Raw genomic sequence first — 19205 nt, 5'->3', positions numbered from 1 at the left:
CATGTGCTGGGAGTACAGTTGTAAACTGTCAGGCTTTCTAATTTGTGTTCATTTGTTTGTTTATTGTGTGTGTGCATGAGAGGAGGTCAGAGGGCAGCTCTGTTCTCTCCTCCTCCCATGCAGGGTCTGCTGATCACACTCAGGCCATCATGCTCAGTGGTTAGAGCCTTCACCCAGAGCTGCCTTGAAAGTCAGCTTTCCAGTATGCTTTTGAAAATGGGCATGGTGACATGTACCTGATGTACATGGTGACATGTACCTGATGTACCTATCAGGGAGGCTGAGGCAGGAGGATTGCTTGAGCTCAGGAAGCCAGCCTGGGCAGCACAATGAGATCTCACATTAAAAAAACGAAAGGGGCTAAAAAACCAGTGTGATACCGCCTTCAAAGCATTCCTCTCTAGGGGCCGTAGGCGTGTCCCCTCTTCGGCACCTGTCTCCAGTCACTGACTTGTGACATATGACTATAGGCCAGTGTTTTTGCCTCCTCTGACCTCAGTTTCCCCTCCTATGAACGCAGAAATTGTGCCCCCTGCCCTACCTCCTTCTCAGAACTATGTGAAAGCAAGTGAGGCTGCCTATGTGTCCCAGCAGAAGGGAGGGGCTAGAGTCGGCTTGTAGAATCTCTGCCTCTGTCATCATGTGACCTGGTCCTCTGGATCTCTTCTGCTCGAGATCTGTCCGTTGGCAGCACGGACACTGGCTGCCAACATCCAGAGTGATTTCTTCTCAATGACTTTGTCGTAATGACTTCGTCGCAGAGACCCCATTCAATCCAGAGGGACCCCGAAGTTCAGCCTGTTAATGCTCTGGCAAGGAACCACTAGCTGCCTGGGTTCTCTTGACCCTGTGTTCTAGAACATGGTCTCTGAGTCACACAGCCGTGGACTGAGCCTGACTCTGCCATCTTCCCCACACCGAGACCCTAGAGCTGGCCTGGACCTGTGGGAGGGAAGAGTGTGTGTGTCATCATGCTATATAACGGGCATGCTGATGGTAGACGCTGCTGCTGTAGGGTCTTGCTGGAGTTCTGGGTCGAGAGCTGTGGTCAAGGCCCCCAGAGTAGCTCTGAGAGGGAGCGGGGACATGGGGAAGGCTTTTGGGAACAGGGACTTGGGAGTTGGCTGTGTTTCTTTAAAAAGTACCTTTTTCTGTGGTGTTGGAGGTCATTCTGCAGGGAGGGAGGGACTTTCCCCTCCTCCAGGTGTCAGTTTGGCCCCTGTGAGAATACAGACAGCCTTAGGAGGCATGTGCAGGTCTCCATTTACCCTTTCCCAGGTTAGTCATTTGTCTGGTGTGACACCTGTCACATGTCATTGCATTGCCTTGGAGAGACAGCTCCCCAATTCCATTATGTGTTAATTTGTTTATTAACTATTTATGGAGCCCTTCCCCGGGGTACAGTGAATTGGCACCGTGTGTTAGCAGCTAGTGATGGAGGGGGCGGCTGGGAAGGGACACCTAGGTCCAAGACCTGGATGATATACAGGGTAAGATGGGTCCCAGTCCTGAGCCAGTGAGACCCTGGAGCTGGGGTGTGGCAAAGACAGGAGCAGCAGTGTGGGTGGGACAGTGGGAAAGATAGGACCCAGCCTGGCTGGTGCTGTGTGCGAGACACAGCAGGAGTGAGGGGGGTGGTCCAGGCCAGAGGCAGCGGCCGCAGCAGGGCGCAGGAGCTGGGGATGTTAGGTGACACAGAGCAGGGACAAGGGGAGGGAACCTAACCGGATCTTCAGCTCTCTGCCTGGGCATGGTGGCAGTGATGCTGTGGCCCCTGGGGAGCAGATTTGGTGGGGAAGTGAGCTGGGTTTGGGCCACAGCATGCTACCAAGATGGCGGCAGCTGAGACCAGGCTGTGTACTTGAACATGAGCAACACTGAAGACAGGACTGCTGAGACCACCAGAAGTGGAGAGGCCCCAGCCTGCCAAGGTCAGGGTCGGACTGCCAAGGAAGCCGGGCATGAGAGACCGAGCAAGGAGAGGAAAGAGGTGGAAGCCTGTCAGAAAAATGGGGTCAGCATTCTGGGTGATGATTGACAGATCAGAACCTGGTAGGCTGAACTCTGGTGAGAGAGAATGTGTGCGTGAGTGTGTGTATGTGCGTGAGTGTGCACTCTACACAGGTGCAGGGAGAGGTTAGCTACAGGCTGTTCCTCAGGAGCCACCCACCATGTGTTTGTTTGCGTTTGAAAAAGAGCCTCTCACTGGCCTGGAAGTCTCCCTTTAGGATTGTAGACTACCATACCCAACTTTTTATTTAATATTTTATTTTTATTCTTAAAATCCTCTGTATGTGTGCGGGTATGTGCACATGAGTGCAGGTGCCGGAAGAGGGTGTCAGATCCCCTGAGGCTGGAGCTACCAGCAGTTCTGAGGTGCCTGCCCTGGGGGCTGGGAACTGAGCCTCACTGCTCTGCCAGCGTAGCCCTTGCTCTTAACTGCTGCGCTGCCTCTCCAGCTGCTGTGCCAGCTTTTAGTGGGTGCTGGGATTCGAACTCAAGCCCTTACACTTGCACAGCGCATACTGCTGAGCATCTCTACAGCCCTGGCCTGGGCTTTGATATAGGACCACATGACGAGGAACACCAGGTCAGAGAAGAATATGGATAGCAGGGATTCCTGGTGTCGGCGCCAATCCCTCCACTGTGAGGTCTGCAAGTCCTGGGCCCATGTGACAGAACCCACAGTTTCAGGGGACAAAGTGGGGGGGATGATTTTCCACATTGGTGACACAGGGTTGCCACTGAGGCCACAGGAGCCAGGCCTGGGCAGGTGCTCAGTGGGTGTCACAGAACCCATCTTTCTAGGTTTGTGAGAGGCCAGGGTGAGGACAAGGGCTGTGGTCAGCCCTTTTCTGGAACTTTCCTGCTTCTGACATGACAGTCTTGACTTAAAACCAGAATTCTTTTCTGCTCCGCTGGACGCCACAAGTATTTTCATCCCGAGTTACTCAAGTCACTTCTTGACTGTTCAGAAAGTTTCAGAGCGAAAACCTGCCTCTCCTGTGAGATGTGGTTTTGGCAGAGCCTGAGCCTCAGCGGCTTTTGCCTGAGGGGTGAGGTATTTCCTGGGGGAATTCATGGCTGTCCTGGGAGGAGGGAGCCTTGGGCAGATGTCGCAGCAGAGGGCTCAGGATACACAGCCCCTCCTTGGTACTGAGAGGAGGGTTCTGAGGAAGGGCAGAGAATGGAAGGAGAGGCTGTGGGACTGGGAGAGGAATCTGGCTGTGGCTCATGATCCAGGAGGGACCACTCCGAGGAAGTGGCATTGCAACCAGCTGAGTCTTCAGGCTTGGGGACAATAAACCAAAGCTAGAATGAGGTGAGGGCAGCCAGGCTACAGTGCTCTGAGGGGCCAGGGTGAAGGGGCAGGCTGCTGGGAGCAGGGAGGCTGAGCCTCGCGGGGCCGTGCCCACCACGTGAAGGGGCTTGGGTGTTTCTCTTGGACTTTTGCTAGAGAGCACAAAGGAACAGTTGTCAGGGTGAGGAGCAGTGACGGAGCCAAGGTGAGACCTGCTCAGGCCCGGGTAGAGAATGGAAAAGTCAGGGATCAGTGGGAGGCCATGCAGCCTTCCTGGGCCACTGAGGACAAAGGTCTAGACTAGAATGAGACTAGACTAGAAAGGTCTAGACTAGGTGAGGAGGCTGGCAGAGGTGGGGGGAGGATGCTAAGATGCAGGCCTCTGTGGCTGGGGCATTAGATGGAGCTGCTCCCAGGAGGCCATGCACTGTTTCCAGCCTTCCTTGGGCCTCCTAGCCTTTGAAGAAATCTACAGTCTGCAACTCCTGAGGTACCAGATAATATGGGTGGTAGGGCAGTGAGGCAGCCTGGGGTCCAGATGCCCGCAGAGCCTCCGCTTCCGCACTCCACTTCAGTTGCCCCCAGCTACGACAATGGGGCTTCCCCATGGCACTTAACTAGAAGATGTTGGGGCTGTGGGAGGGATCTGTTGACCAAATCTAGAGCCTGGAAACATAAGGTCACACAGAACCCAGGGCAGGGTGTGGATGGGGGCAAGACAGACTCCCTTTCTCCAGTCCGACCCAAGGGCACAAGTTCTTTATTCCTTGTGCTGCTGAGGATAGTGCCCAGGGCCAAGAGTGCTAGGCAGGCACTCTACCCACTGTGCTTACAGGCCTCTGTCCATTTCCTTGTGGTCTTCCTGCTTAGAGTTCATTGTGTTTCAGGCTACATGTCTATTCTATTAGATGTGAATATTTTTTCAGCCATTTAAAATGTTCCTTCTTGTTTGTTTGTTTGTTTGTGTATGTGCCTGGGTGTGCCTGTGGCACAGCATGCATGTGGGGGACTCACGGGGGTCGGTTCCCTTCTAGCATGTGAATCCCAGGGACTGGCTCATCAGTCTTGGGAACAAGTACCTTTACCCTCCAAGCCATGGTGCCAACCTCAGCCATTATTCTTTTTCTTTTTAATCTCCCTCTCATCTTGTGATACTGCAGGTGTCCCTGTGTTCGAACACTGGTTGGCATTCCTGAGGTTCTGTTTGTTCTTTTTACTTTCAGCCTATTGATAATTTTGTATGTAAATCTTTGTGTGTGCATGAGCGTACATGTGCCTCCGTGTGAATGCGGTGCAGTCATGCCACAGTGCACATGTGGAGGCCAGAAGACAGCCTTCTGCCTCCTTCCTTGATACAGGGTCTCTGCTTCCTCACTGGGCACACCAGGGTAGCTGGCTCATAAACTCCCAGGGATGTAAACTCCGAGAGATGGTTGGGTCTCTGCTTTCCCTTGTGTCAGGAATGCGGGGATGAACATGTGCTGCCCTGTCTGGCCTTATGAGGGTCTGGGCATCTAAGCTCAGAGCCTTATGCTTGCATAGCCAACTCAGTGAGAGATCACTGGGCCATCTCCCCAGCCCTCCCATTGCTATGTCTTTAAGGTCACTGGTCTTTCCTTCTTGTATCTTAGTTTATCTTTGATTTTTATTAAGTATTCAGACAGACATACAGACAGAAAGACAGGAGAAAGATAACGTCAAGACATGGACACTGGATTCTCAAGGGAGGAAGTCATTTGGAGATGTCTCCAATGGCTATCTGTAAGATCCTTCAGCTTTCTATGACAGTCCTGAAAGAATATAATTTTTAAGTTTTAAATAAACTACAGAGTGAGTTCCAGGACAGTCAGGGCTACACAAAGAAACCCTGTCTCAAAACCAAATAAATAAACAAACTTTAAGTTTAAAAGTTAACTTAAAATACATGTTCTGGTTTACTTATTTTCTTGACTCCCCCTATTAATGGAAGTGTAGGGCGGTGTGTGGAAAGTATGTGGGTGGCATATGTGGGTGGCAGCATGCCATGCGTGTAGAGGTCAGAGGACAACTTGGGAATCAGTTCTCATCTTTCACTGCTTCTGTACCTGCTGGATGTCTACCTGGTCCTTGACATCATAAGGTGAAGCTGGGCATGGTGACACGCGTCTTTAATCCCAGCACTTGAGAGGCAAAGGCAGGCAGCTCTGTGAGTTCCAGGACAGCCAGGGACACACAGAGAAAGCCTGCCTCGAAAAGGAAAAAGAAGAAAGGAATCATGAGTTCAGTGTGGATTCTGGATGAGTGAAGAGTTAACATAGCAAAACCACGGCCCAATATGAACACAGTTCTGCATTCTTAACGTCCTTGTCTGGAATGTCTTCAGGAAAGCGTTGGTGCAGGCGGTCTTTGCTTTGTTGGTTGCACTGAAATTGCTCAAGGTTCAGTCAGCAGGAGAGGCAGCCTGGATCCCAGGGGGCAGAGCTTCTTCCCCTTCTTACCCCTGTTAAATTTCCTAGTCTTTCTCTCTAGCCTTAGTGTAACTGCAATGATTCATTAAGACACAAAACCAGGGCAGGGAAGGAGTGGGGTCAGCCTCTCAGAGAGGAGAGCTTGGAGAAGCCTCCCTGAGAGCATGAACGGAAGGAGGACAGCAGCAAGGCCTCGTGTGGTGGCTGGAGAACTTTAGGCAAAGGCATGTCGTGGTCTCACTCTATGTTATGAAGTTCTTTGGAGTTCCGTAGAGAAGGGGGCAGTGGCAGGAGGCTGCTGCAGTACTTCAGGCAGAGATGGATGGGAATGATGGAACTAGAGATTCAGGGAGTGGGTTCGCAATGGAGTCTAAAGACAGCACCTTCAGAACTGCCTGCGTGGATTATATGCTTCAGTGGTTAACTCTGAGTCACCAATAACACATCCTTGTCACATTAAGGAATAAAAGCACTTCCCCGTCAAGTATTTTTTTCCCCTGAGACAAGGTTTCTCTGTGTAACAGTCCTGGCTTTTGTGGACCAGGCTGGCCTTGAACTCACAGAGATCTACCTGCCTCTGCTTCCCAAGTGCTGAGATTAAAGGTGTGTGCCACCACTACTGCCCCTGGCTTCCCTTCAAGTCTTTCAGCCAAGAGGGAGTCCAGATTTGAATTCTCCTACATGCTCCCTGCTTCTTCTGTCCTTTGTAGGAACCTGTGCCTGCTGAAGAACAAAACCTTGGGAATCTTTCTGTTCCCGAGTGTGACTGTGTAACTGTGCTTTTTGTGTGTTTGTATCTGTTCCCCACAAAGGGCTTCTCTCTGTCCTTATTGAGCAGCACAGGCAGCACCACATGGGGGAGGGATGGGGCACTTACAGGGATCTTACCCAAAATCATACAAGGATCATGCCACTGCCTTCAGCTGATCCCAACTGACACAGACAATAGCGATACAATAATTTATCAACCAACGTCCATAAATGGATATTCATGTTAGAAAGGCTCTTAAACCTCTGTACTTGCTGCTTTCAGCAAATGACACCCATGTATGATCTGGGACAGGGGCATGGAGAGTACACGATTTAAGATTACAGCTATGTGTTAACTCAGGTGTAAAAGTTGGTTACACAGGAAGTCCAAAGCAAATAAGGTCGGTGGTTTTTGTTTTTGGAGACTGGGTTTTGGCTGTCCTGGAACTAGTTCTGTAGAGCAGGCTGGCCTCAAACTCAGAGATCCACCTGCCTCTGCCTCCTGAATGCTGGGAAAAGGCATGGGCTACCACCACCTGGCTTGCTACATCAGTGTCTTAGAGGAAGATTAAACAAACAGGCTACATACACAGTGGGATAGCCCTTACTCTTGGTTTTTGAGGTAGGCTTATTATGTAGCCCAGGCTGGCCTCGATTCCTTATCCTCTTTATCCTTGGCTTCACCTCTCAAATGCTGGGATTGCAAGTGTGTGCCGTGTTGGCTAATCCTGGAAGGAACTCCCCTGTGGAGTGTAGGGTTGGCGTCTCTGCGTTTTCTGTAACGCTGGACTTTTACTTTTGGACACCTCCTCCGCTGCCATCACCAGCTCTCAATTTCTCGGAGAGTGCACGGCTCTTCTGGTTTTTACCCGTGGGCCTCCTGTTGGGACTTGGCTGTAGTACCGTTGGTGACTGCTGGCCAGACCGCAGGGACATGTCTGGTGGGATTGGGGTTTCCTGTTGCCTCATATACAGCGATATTAGGTTCCAAAAATAAGTGCCCCCAAAAAACCCCACTTTTTTGACCTAGGCCAGGCTGCTCTGTGCACCCTGGGACCTGGTTTGGGTCCCGCTCCCCATCACAGCCATGGGAACCTCAAGTGCATATTCTGCCCCGCCCCTCCAGGCCGTCACTCGCAGAGCCAAAGTGGCTCCCACCAAGAGGATGAGCAGGTTCCTGAAGCACTTCACAGTGGTTGGGGATGACTACCACACATGGAACATCAACTACAAGAAGTGGGAGAATGAAGAGGACGAGGAGGAACCAGCCCCCACATCGGCCCAAGGCGAAGGCAGTGCCGTGGGTGCAGATGCTGAGGCTGGCCCTGTCCCCACACCCAGGCCGACCCTGGACTTTAGGAACAGGCTGAGGAAACTCTTCAGCTTGCACAGGTTTCAGGTAAGAGGGCGAAGTCACCATGTCCCCAAGGTGAGAGCCCCCTCTGCCACTGCCACTCATGCACCCCACGGGTGTTTCTGAGCACCGACCACATGCCATGATCTGACCTGGACTGACAGTGGGGGAGGAGAAATGATAAGAGAGAGAAGGTTAAAGGTCGTCCCGGGGCCTGTTCCTCCAGAGGACAAAGGAGGACACGTGGATGCATGCTGCCTCTTAGAAAGATGACTTGAGTGACAGGCCAGACAGGGAAGGTCCCAGTTGTGTGTGATGCCAGGTAGCTGAACCATCCAGAACACTCACAGCCAGTAAACAGATGGGGCTGTGGGAGGGAGGAAAGAATGGAGGGGGTGGCTGCTTGAGAGAGATGGGATTTCCTTTCGGGGTGGTGAAAGTGCACTGGAAGCAGACAGTGGCGGCTGCAGAGCCGTGCATGCGACTCCACCCACCGCCACAGAGCTTTAGGCAGCCATGAATGGTCACTTTATACCGGTTATTCTCCCATTGGGAATCTGCCTGTGTGTAGTCTCCACGTCCACCGAGAGAAGCCTTCCTTCCACAGTGCCTGTTTCTGGACAAGGCCACGTGGGTTTCCTGACTCCAAACCTCATCACCATGGGGCCTCAGACCCCTGTTTACGGAGAATTAACAAAAACATGTGGGGCTGGGATGATGGTTAAGCGGGTAAGGTGCTTGTGTAAGCATAAAGACCTGAGTCTGGTTCCCCAGCTCCCAGGGGAGAAGTTGGGTGTGTCAGTACGTACTGGGAGGCAGGGACAGGCAGCTCCTTGGGGCTCACTGGTCAGTTGGTGAGCCCCAGGTTCCATGAGAGAATTAGGTGAAGAGTTACTGAAGATGCTAATGTGGACTTCCGGCTTCCACATGTGTGCATGGGAGAGTGCATGCACACATACGCGCACACACACTCCACACATGTGCCTGGCTCTCACTGTCACCGCCTCTCTCTGGATTCTGCCATGGGGAGAGGGAAGGAACTTCCTGGCTGAGCTCTGTGGGGGCCATCTATCCCAATCTTGTGAAAGGCAATTTTTCAAAAAGATTTATCATCTTATTTATATATGCATGCACCTTCACAAGTTTATGTGCACCATTTGTGTGCAGGAGCCCTCAGAGGCCGGAGGGCGCCCAGTCCCTGGAGCTGGAGTTCCAGGTGGCTGTGAGCCTGGTGTGGGAACTGAACCCAGGTCCTCCGCAAGAGCAGTAAGCATTTTTTTTTTTAAGACAGGGTTTCTCTGTAACTTTGGAGCCTGTCCTAGAACTCGCTTTGTAGACCAGGCTAGCCTCAAACTCAAAGAGATCTGTGATCTGCCTGTCTCTGCCTCCTGAGCGCTGGGATTAAAGGCGTGCGCCACCACCGCCTGGCAAGCAGTAAGCATTCTTAGCCACTGAGCCATCTCTCCAGCCCTATGAACAAGGGCAGGCTTCTTAGGTAGCAAGCTGGTGTCCAGAAGCATGGCTGCTCCAGGAAAATGCAAGAGACCAAGGGCATGGGGACAGTCACAGCTCCTGGTGGGTCCAGTGCTACAAAGAGGCATTTCGGTGATGCCACTGGGAGCATCAGAGCCCAAGTCCCTTCTGGAAGGAGCAGCAGCTCCACTCATTGCTGACACTGTTCTTGGGTAGGGAGGTTATATTGATCTTTTTTTCCCATTTAAAGCAAGCCAACAACCCAGCATCCCTTGCGTTCTGCCAAACCCTCTGACTGCGGCAGGAAACATAGTATTATGTTGTTGGGATTGAAATCCAAACCTGCAATTCAAAGCAAACAGAGGGAGCCAGCTTCCTTCCAGCTGTATAGGGAGCCCTAGGCCCACCCCCTGTAGATGTCCCTGCCTCTGGAAGGGACTCATCCCATCATTCAGTCTGACTCTCAGGCTGGAAAAAAACAGTGACTATCATAAAGGCATTTATCCTCTGAGGGGACAGTGACCCCTCATTTGGTCCCCTGTTGTGGATGGCAGCAAGCTGAACGTGACAGTCTGTGGAGTGGCAGGGATACTCCTTAGCATCATGGCTAGCTGTCTGCTGCAGTGGTGAGGATGAAGTCGAAGAGCTCTGGACAGACAGGGAGTCAAGAGGTCTCCGGTGATTGTCACCTGACACTCAAGCAGAGTAGGCCTCAGGGGTTGAAGGGCATGTTTCAGTTGATCAAGGGACTGGTAAGAAAGGAGACTGTGGCCTACTGAGTTGGAAAGTAGAGGAGGGGGTGTGAGGTTCTTGTGGATAAAGCAGCAAGGTTATTTAATGAGGCAGGGGCTGCTGTGGATGGGCCATGTGGGGGTGGCATGGCCAGACAGGTTGAAGATCTTGGATGGAAGCAAGATGGAATAGGAGGAGTCTTGTCCTCTGCTGGTAGGATCTGCAAGACACAGTGACAGAGCATGCTGTCACTTGTCACATGAGCTGGTATAGTCAAGAGGGAACATGGCTGGGAAGAGACGCCAGAGCAGCGTACTCTGCAAACCTAGCCTCATGTGCCCATCGTTCCTGGGAGTACAGAGTGTGGCCAGCTGAGCTTTGGTTCCAGGGTAGGCTGATGGAACCCTGAAGTTGGCACCCCACAGGGGAGAATATGGGTTAACAAAAGGATGTGACTCCCCTCCCACAAAAAGTAACCAGGTAGAGGGGCAGGTTTGAGGTTTTGCTGATCAGTTCATAGAGGTCAAGCATTAAAATTGTCTTTTCTTGGTTCCTCTCTTTCTCATTTCCAACTTCAGGTGACAGTCACAAGATGTAAAATTAATCTTTTTATTTTGTTTTGTTTTTTGAGACAGGGTTTCTTTGTATAACAGCCCTGGCTGTCCTGGAACTAGTTCTGTCGAGCAGGCTGGCCTCGAGCTCACAGAGACCCATCTGCCTCTACCTTCCAAGTGCTGGGATTAAAGGTGTATGCCACCACTGCCTGGCTAAAATGAATCATTTTTAAGTATTTCTGTGGTGTGTGGTGCACAGAGCACTGTACAGCTCATCACTAGCCAGTTCCCTGTCCATCCTGCCCCACCAGAACCGCAGTTTGCATTGTATCTGTGTTCTGGGGTCACATCATACACGGCCTGAGAGTCGGGTTGCCTGCACTCAGTGTAGCATGTTCACAGCTCATCCCCACAGTAGCACAGGCCCATGCTTCATGCCCTTTGGTAGCTGTGTGGTAAGTCTGATCTCAATACAGTTGGGCTTTGGTTTTAGACCATGTGACTTTGCTAATCCCTGTGGTTCTAAAATAAACAATAAAAAAAAAAATCCAGGCTGGGAAGACGATTCTGTCAGTAAAGTGCTTGCTGTCCAAGTCAGAGAACCCAAGTTCTGAACCAGAACCCAGGCTTTAACAGAAGACAGAAGATCCTGGTGTACTAGTGCTGAAGAGAGACAGGAGTCCTGGGGTCGCTGGTTGGTTAGTCTAGTGAGACCATGCCAGCTGGGCGGTGGTGGCCCATGCCTTTAATCCCAACACTTGGCATAGGCAACCTGATCTACAGTGCTAGTTCCAGGACAGCCAGGACAATACAGAGAAACCCTGTCTTGAAAACAAACAAACAAACCAAAAGAATGAGGCCCCCGAGTACCCTGTGGGGAGCTTGGGAACTCCTCTCCCCGAGGGGCCCACAGTCTCTCCTACTCCCTGCCCCTGGGTCTGTTTCTCCAGTACTATCTCTCAAAGCAAATGCCACTCCTAAAAGGCAAATGGGATTTTGTTTTTAAGTTTCATTTTTCTATTTCTGTGGTTTGCTGTTGCTGGGGCACACACAGAGCATGCTCAGTAAGTTATTTAACACATCACTGCCTTGGGACTCCAAGTTCCAGAAGGGGCCCCCCCAAAGGCTACCTGTCCTCGGGGAGTAGAGTGGTAGTGTTATCACCCAGAGGGTGATGTGCCTACCCTGGAGAGTGGGAGGATGGGGAAAGGGGCCAGGATCCCATTCTTAACGTGTTTCCTGGTGGTTCCTGAGAATGAGAGTGGTGCCATCCTGGTCTCATGTCCTCTTGCTCCCCCACCAGGTTGTCATCATCTGCCTAGTGATCCTGGATGCCCTCCTGGTACTTGCTGAGCTCCTTCTGGATCTCAAGATCATTGAGCTAGATGAGAAACACTACGCAGTCAAGGTATGCACACGGCACAAGCACACGTGGTGCGGGTACATAGGTGGTACAGCAGGTACACACCAGCCCCCCAAGTCACGCATGTACACAGCTCAGGTCCATATGCAGCCAGGGCATATATAGGGTGCTGCTAATGGAGTTGTTATCTGCAGGCGGGGGGGGGGGGGGTAGGTGTCGACTGAGTCACTGGATGCTCAGTGCATGTGAACCCGCCCAGCCTTCTCCGGCTCTTTTGTTTCCCTCGGGTATAGGCCTTACTGTGGTGTGTTACAATTTTACACTTTTTGAGCCCACTGTGGTCACTGTGAGCCTCAGTATGACCACAGGAGCTGGATGTCCCTTTGCCTCCTGGCTTCCTTAGCAAGAACCTGGGAACTCCTCAGATACCACTAGTCTTTATTGCTTCCAGTCATCAGCGGTGGAGGTACAGGAAGTGCCAGCATCTATCTAGCAGGTCCATCCATCCAGCCATCCATCCATAGACAGGGTTTCTCTGTGTAGCCCTGGCTGTCCTCGAACTCACAGAGATCCGCCTGACTCTGGGATTAAAGGTGTGTGCCTTTTATTGGACACTGACATTGTCCCCTCCACAGACTTGGGTTTTGACCATTGTACTGCAGTGACCGACCGATGTGGCTCTGAGCAAGTACGTGCTCAGCCACAGAACATGTCCCTCTCAGTTGGGTGGCTGGGCCAAAGGACACTGGAGAGCTGAGGTGATTTTCTTCAACCCTGGAAAGCACCCATGACAGAGTTGTGGCCACAGCCCATGTTTACTTTTTAGTTAAGACAGTTTCACTCTGGCCTTGGACTCTTGATCTTCCTGCCTCACCTTCCCAAGTCCTGGGTTGACAGTCAGGCCTGGCCAGGGATGTCTAAACATCTCCCAAGGGTGGAAACCTTGTCTCCAGCACTGAGTCATCCTTGGTGACCAGAGACGACGATGCGACAGTCAGTGCTCCTTGCCATTCTGTCCCCTCAGGTGTTCCACTACATGAGCTTTGCCATCCTGGCCTTCTTCATGCTGGAGATTTTCTTTAAAATCTTTGTCTTCCGCTTGGAGTTCTTCCACCATAAGTTTGAGATCCTGGATGCCATTGTGGTGGTGGTGTCGTTCGTCCTCGACCTTGTCCTCCTGTTTAAGAAGCACCAGTTTGAAGCTCTTGGCCTGCTGATCCTGCTGCGGCTCTGGCGGGTGGCCCGGATCATCAATGGTGTGTCTCCTGTGCTCCTAGACTGCATGAGGGTGGGGGTCTGGGCTCTGTGGTCACTACCAAGGTGGCAATCCAGTCACCAGATGCCCGTGATCTCATACCTGGCTTGTATCACGGCTGCTGCCCTTTGGAATCTGGAGAAAAGTAGATGGTAATATTTGGCGCGAGCTGCAGAGCTTGACTGCGCCAAAGTTGTCTCACACTGGTCAGGTTTTCATGTTCCCAGAAGGTAGCGTGGTTCATGTTCCCATGGAAGCCCCAGGCAGCACGGAGGGCATCCTCCAGAAGGGAGGCAGGTGGATGAGCAGCGCTCCGTGCTGGCTGCCCAACCCCAGAGTCCCCTCATGGAGCTCCCCATTTCCCTGAGTTACCACTCCATTGCTGTGTTACCATCCCCTGGCTTCTAGAGAGAACATGAGGAAATCCTGCTCTGCCAGCCTCCAGGCACAATCGCTGCCCCTGGTGCACATATCCAAAGAGCAGCGCTTCTGTGAGGCCCTGGCTGGTCGGTGTTGAAACTGTTCAGTCTCCCCAGGAAAGACAGTGTCCACTTTACCAGCAGTTCTGCCGCAGAGGGCGGCGGGGTGGGGGGGTGGGGGTTGTATAGTCAGGGGATCTAGATAGCCAGCCAGCTTGGGAAGCCTGAGGTGAGGGGGTAACAGTGTGGCCCATGTTTCTGGTGGGTGTGCCCTCTGATGGAGCTGTGACCTCAGGAGCTCTGGCTGGCACCTCCTGTCCCACAGCCCATTGGGTACGGCAGAGCTGCACGTAAAGTGGGCTGCTGAGACTTGAGATTGAAGCGGTTACAGCTCAGGCAGCTTAGGTCTGGGGAAAAGAAAAAAAAAGCAAACAAAGAACATTCCTTTGTGTCATGTGGAGACAAAGGTGACAGGCCGGTGACACATGGGGTTTAAATGGATTTATCAAAAAGACAGAGGTAAAAGGTTTATTAAATACACCATAGTGCAGCCACCGTTGAGTGGGCTCCAGAGGCTCACTTGGCTGAGTGGAGGTGGAAGCCTCACATTGCAGCTGGGCAGGTGACCTTGTGGTATTCATGGCGCTTATCTGGGTTTGTATCTGAGGGCAGCACTGGTCCTTCTTGAGACTGGCCATGGGTCACTGGGGCTGTGTAAGGTATCCCAAGTTAGCAGGTATGTGCCAACCAGTCAGGGCCATGCTCCAACACAGGGCTCCCTGCTTTACTTTTGGTCTTTTCATCTCCATACTCTGAACTCTGGCCAGGGAAGACAAACAAACAGCTTTCAGTTACTCCTGGCTCAGAAATGACAATCTTGCCCTCCTCACTGAGGCTGCCAGTGACAGTTGTCTTGTTCATCTGTCTCTACACGTCCCAAGTATATACATGAATTAGAATACAAGTCTTGGGGCCGACAAGAAGACTCAGTGGGTAAAGACACTTGCACTAAGCTTGATGACCTGAGTTTAAGCCCTAGGGCCCACAGGATGAAAGAACAAGTTGTCCTCTGACATCCACATGCATCTCCCCTCCACCACGCACACAGCACAATATTAAAGCAAGCTGCTGCACCACAGCCCTCCCCTCCCTTGCAGGCATCGTCATCTCAGTGAAGACACGCTCAGAACGGCAGATCTTAAGGTTAAAGCAGATAAACATTCAACTGGCCACCAAGATCCAGCACCTGGAATTCAGCTGCTCTGAGAAGGTGAGACTTGGGGGACCAGTTCCATGGCTGTCCCCTCCAGCCCACTACTGCCCACGCTCCTATAGCCTATAGCTCTGCCTGTTACTCCCTCTTCCTGGTCTTTCTGGCTTAAGCACAGGCTCCTGGAGCCAGGCCCAGTTCCTCCTCTAGGCATCTTGTTCCTGTCATCACTGCTTAGGGCCCTTCCTGGGAACGGCTCCCCTCAGCAGCCAGAATGCCACAGACTGTGGCTCTTAGCTGTCTGTAGCCCCAGGCCTGCAAGAATGTGGTTCAAAGTTCATGGCCCAGTGTGTGTCTGCTTTTACCATAGGAACAAGAAATTGAGAGACTCAACAAGCTGTTGCGACAGAATGGACTGCTTGGGGATGGGAACTAGCCTTCCAGAAGCTCTATCCTAGAGAAGCTGGGTGGTGGCCAGAGAGCAACTGTGTGCTGCCAAGTCCAGTCCTCATCTTTGCCTTGGCTTGCGCTTCCTGGATGCTGGGGACACATCTTTGTCAGCTCTGCTGCCTCTTCGGTGTGACCTAGAGCCACCTGTCCACGCCCTCCTCCTGCAGCAAAGGAATCAGAGCCACCTTTTCTTAGCCGGACTCTGCTGTTGCTTGAAAATGGACAAGGAAGCTGGGCTTGTAAAACTTAATGCCATTGCTCCTCTGTGTGTGGGGACCAGCACATCCTGAGAAGGACAAAAGCAGGTACCTTGCACCAGCCCATTCTAGAAAACCTTTCTTATCTCCTGCTGCACCCCCTGGGGGAGCCATCCTGGTGCCCAGCCCCTCCTGGGCAGCACCCAGCTGTACCATCAGCTTCAAACTGGCTCTGCACCCACCACATCTCTCTCAATTACTGTGCAATTAATGTATAAAATAAGCGCTCTCCTTCCCCTGGGCCCGCCTACCACATTCTCTCCTTGGTGGCAGCCCACACCAGCCCACCAGTTATAGAGCTAGCTCACTGCAGGGCCCCCAGACTGCCCTGTAATTAACATCATGTTGGGGTACAATGCCCTCGTGGGCACACATTTTTACACAGCCTCTTGCTGGTTTATACTTTTCAAAATGCTGATGGGCATTTTGAAGACAACTCCCGACATAGGGGATAATGTACTGTGGAGGGCTCTCCCTCCCACCTCTTGAGAGGTAATGAGGCCTGTGACCTGTGTGTGCAGGGTGCTGGAACCCTGACCCGACCCCCTCGCCCAGCAGAGTAAGGTTCCTGGGAGGAAAAGGAGGTGGAGGGGGCAGAGTGCTGATTTAAGGGTAATGAGCAACTGGGTTGGTGTCCGCCAGAGCCTTGGGCCTGGGTGCCCACTGCTGCAGAGGGAAGACCGTCAGGGTGGGTACTCACTCCTGCATGTCCACTTGTATCACACAAATGGGAAGAAGAAGCTGAAGGGCAGCCTGGCGTTGATGGTGGGTGGGGCTCGGAAGCCTGCCTCTGCAGGGGCTGACACGTCCACAAATGTCACTGTAGTGGAAATGACAATCGTCCTCTCGGGCCCTGCGAGGGGCTGGAATGGAAAGACAGAACTGGCTCGCTCATCATCTCCCTCACTCAGCCACTGTCACTGTCAGCTTGAAGCCAGCAGGTATGCAGAGTCAGCCGGGCACAGTGCAGCCGAGTGCATGGTGCTCCAGGCTGATCCAGCAATAGCAACCGTAGCTCAGTGTTCACAAGAATTGTGATCACAAAGAAAATCCATCAGTGAGTTTTCCCCTCTAAGTACAAGTTAAAGAATGATTTTGAAATTGTTCTAGGAGTCAAAATTACAGTCAGGCACGATGGCACTTGCCCATTAACACTCAGGAGGCTGACACCAAGAGTCACAAGTTTGAGACCAGCCTGGGTTACATGAGAAGATCCTATGTCAAAACACCAAATCCCATCAGGCACAGCAGCACTAGCTAGCTTCCTGTCCCTGAACATGGGAGCTATGATGTGACCCTGTCTTTTAAAAACAAACAAACAAACAAACAAACTACTGAGGGGCTGGAGAGATGGCTCAGAGGTTAAGAGCACTGACTGCTCTTCCAGAGGTCCTGAGTTCGATTCCCAGCAACTACATGGTGGCTCACAGTCATCTGTAATGAGATCTGGTGCCCTCTTCTGGCCAGCAAGCATACATACAGACAGAACACTGTAAATAATAAAATCTTTAAAAAAAATAAACTTTTCCTGTCACACTCACTGTCACCTTGCCTTCTGTCTTCACCTCTCCTTTTATTTTGTTGTGGTTTATTTCTTTCGGTGCAAGGCCGGGGGTTGGCCCTGGCTAATCCCAGGCCTATCATGGGCCACACCCCAGCCCATGGACACCATTGTCAGAAGGCCTACCTCTGGAATGGAGATGAGCTGGGCTGTGACGTTTACTATCCTGGCTTGGGGGTTCAGCAGAGACCCATACTTAGTCCATTTCACTTCTATACCCAAAGCCACAGGGAGCTGGCAAGGGCCCTGAAAGAGAAAACTAAATTATAACAGAATATCACACAGCCGCAGATCAAACTCAACCTGCAGTTGAGCACTTCAATTATAAAATGTTTGCCATCACAGAGTCTTCGGAACACAAGGGTGAGCGCACAGCTGTGCAGGGCCCTGAGCCGTCACAGCACCCTCCGCTCCCACTACTCTACTACCAGTGAGAAGCAGGGGCCAGCCCCTTCTGTTCCCAAAGAAGTGACTGTTCCTAGTCACTGTGGAGTGGTGGGACCTTTGGGGCCTCTACCAGCCCACATCCACCTCAGAGGAGCATCTGGAAGCTGGTCAGAGGGGACAGCAGGGAAGAGACCATGACTGAATGTAACAGAGAGAAGGTGAATTTGATTGTAGCTCATGTTGCATGCTTTTATCTAACTTCATCAACTAGCAGTGAAGATACAACTTGGGGCTGGAGAGAGGGCTCTGCCGTTGAGAGCACTGGGTGCTCTGGGTTCAGTCTCCAGCATCCACAGAGCAGCTCATGATCACCTGTAACTCTAATTCTAGGGGACCCAACACCCTCTTCTAGCCTCTGCAGGCTCTAGGCACCCATATGGTGCACATACATACAAACACTCATATACAGCCCTCAGGAAGCAGAGGCAGACAGCTCTCTGTGAATTTGACACCAGCCTGGTCTACAGAGTTGAATTCTAGGACAGCCAGGGATTGTATACAGAGATACCCTATCTTGAACCTTCCCCGACACCCCCCCATCCCCCAAAACAAGACAAAACAGCATGGGCAGAGTCAGTGTCTGTACATTATCAAAGGTAAGTACAGGGTAGGTATGGTGATTGAATTCAAGGCCAGCCTGGCCTACACAGTGAGTTCCAGGACAACCAGGACTGTATAGAGAGATCCTGTCTCAAACAAACAAAACAAAGGGAACCGCTTCATCTGCATTGAGGGAGCCAGCATGGGGTTATCTGAGCTAAGGCTGGAACCTGGCTCTGTCCTAGGACCTTCGCTTGGACAGTCCCGAGATAAATGGGCATTGGGCCCTCCAGACCATCCTTTTGCTAACTGTAGAACTGCAGAAGCTGCACAGTGGGGAGATGGGGAGCCCACTCTGCTATGGTACTTCCACATATGTTTGACTTTCCACATATATTTTCTTTAAATTCTGTCCTGGCATAAAAAGCTAGCAAACCGCTAAACTGGAGTTAAACTGCCAAGAGCAGTAACGGGATTCCTGAGCTTGCAAGAGCCTTTAGAAACCTTATCCCTGGACCAGCTTGCCAATCTCCCGTTGCTAGGAGAAGTTGCAGGTGCAGTGGGTGTGAACAGCAGATGCCCTGGACCTGCTTCCCCCAGCACTAATGACTGCTGTCTTTACCCGGTGACAGAAAGCCGAGAGCCGCACCCCAGGTTCACTGGTGACTGGCACAGGGGTGAGGCGGTCCTCAGAGTAGGATCTCGAGAGGTTCTTCTCCCCACTGTGCCACTCCTTATAAATATATAAAGCAGATAATGAGAGGCCTGAAGCAGCTGTGACAAGAAATAGCTGAGCAATTAGGGGAGAATGGAGTGCACACCTCCACTGGGGACAGCCCACACTTTGCCACTAAGACAAAAGGAGGAGGTGGGCGGAGGAGTCACGTGTGACCAGGAAGCTATTTGTAGGATGTCAGCTCCCATTAAACTCTTTGGGGAACTTTGGAACTGAAAGAGCTCATGTGTGGGTGGGCTGCCATTCCAGCCCAGAGGGCATGGAATGGAAGTGGCAGAGACAGGAGGTCACATCCCATGTCCCCATGTCACCAGATGTCTTAGGAAGACTTAGTGCATCACTGTTGTCCAAGTTGA

The 19205-nt window shown here is 51.8% G+C and overlaps 2 protein-coding genes across 7 annotated transcripts in view; one reads left to right on the top strand and one right to left on the bottom strand.

Moving 5' to 3' along the window:
* Hvcn1 (hydrogen voltage gated channel 1) overlaps positions 1-17101 on the top strand; it is a 29103-nt gene extending 12002 nt beyond the window's left edge. For 4 of the 5 annotated variants that reach the window (XM_048447383.3, XM_048447384.3, XM_085679723.2 and 1 more), the window contains 5 exons: positions 7625-7897; positions 11915-12019; positions 12999-13230; positions 14806-14918; positions 15229-17101. In XM_048447383.3, coding sequence (XP_048303340.2) covers positions 7625-7897; positions 11915-12019; positions 12999-13230; positions 14806-14918; positions 15229-15294 — 789 coding nt within the window. In that variant the 3' untranslated portion in view covers positions 15295-17101. Of the gene's footprint in view, positions 1-1794; positions 1932-7624; positions 7898-11914; positions 12020-12998; positions 13231-14805; positions 14919-15228 lie in introns of those variants that run through there. The other variant, XM_048447385.3, reaches the window with a different exon arrangement.
* Tctn1 (tectonic family member 1) overlaps positions 12555-19205 on the bottom strand; it is a 32040-nt gene continuing 25389 nt past the window's right edge. The window contains exons 13-15 of one of the 2 annotated variants that reach the window (XM_048447378.3): positions 17253-17372; positions 16266-16428; positions 12555-13364 (exon numbers count right to left, since the gene is read on the bottom strand). In XM_048447378.3, the coding sequence (XP_048303335.3) occupies positions 16285-16428; positions 17253-17372 (264 nt within the window). In that variant the 3' untranslated portion in view covers positions 12555-13364; positions 16266-16284. Of the gene's footprint in view, positions 13365-14160; positions 14468-16265; positions 16429-17252; positions 17373-19205 lie in introns of those variants that run through there. The other variant, XM_048447379.3, reaches the window with a different exon arrangement.

This window comes from Myodes glareolus, chromosome 2, assembly GCF_982192425.1.
Source record: "Myodes glareolus chromosome 2, mMyoGla1.1, whole genome shotgun sequence".
NCBI lineage: Eukaryota > Metazoa > Chordata > Mammalia > Rodentia > Cricetidae > Myodes > Myodes glareolus.
The sequence above is the reverse complement of the archived record's forward strand: the minus strand, read 5'-3'. Positions and strand labels throughout refer to the sequence as shown.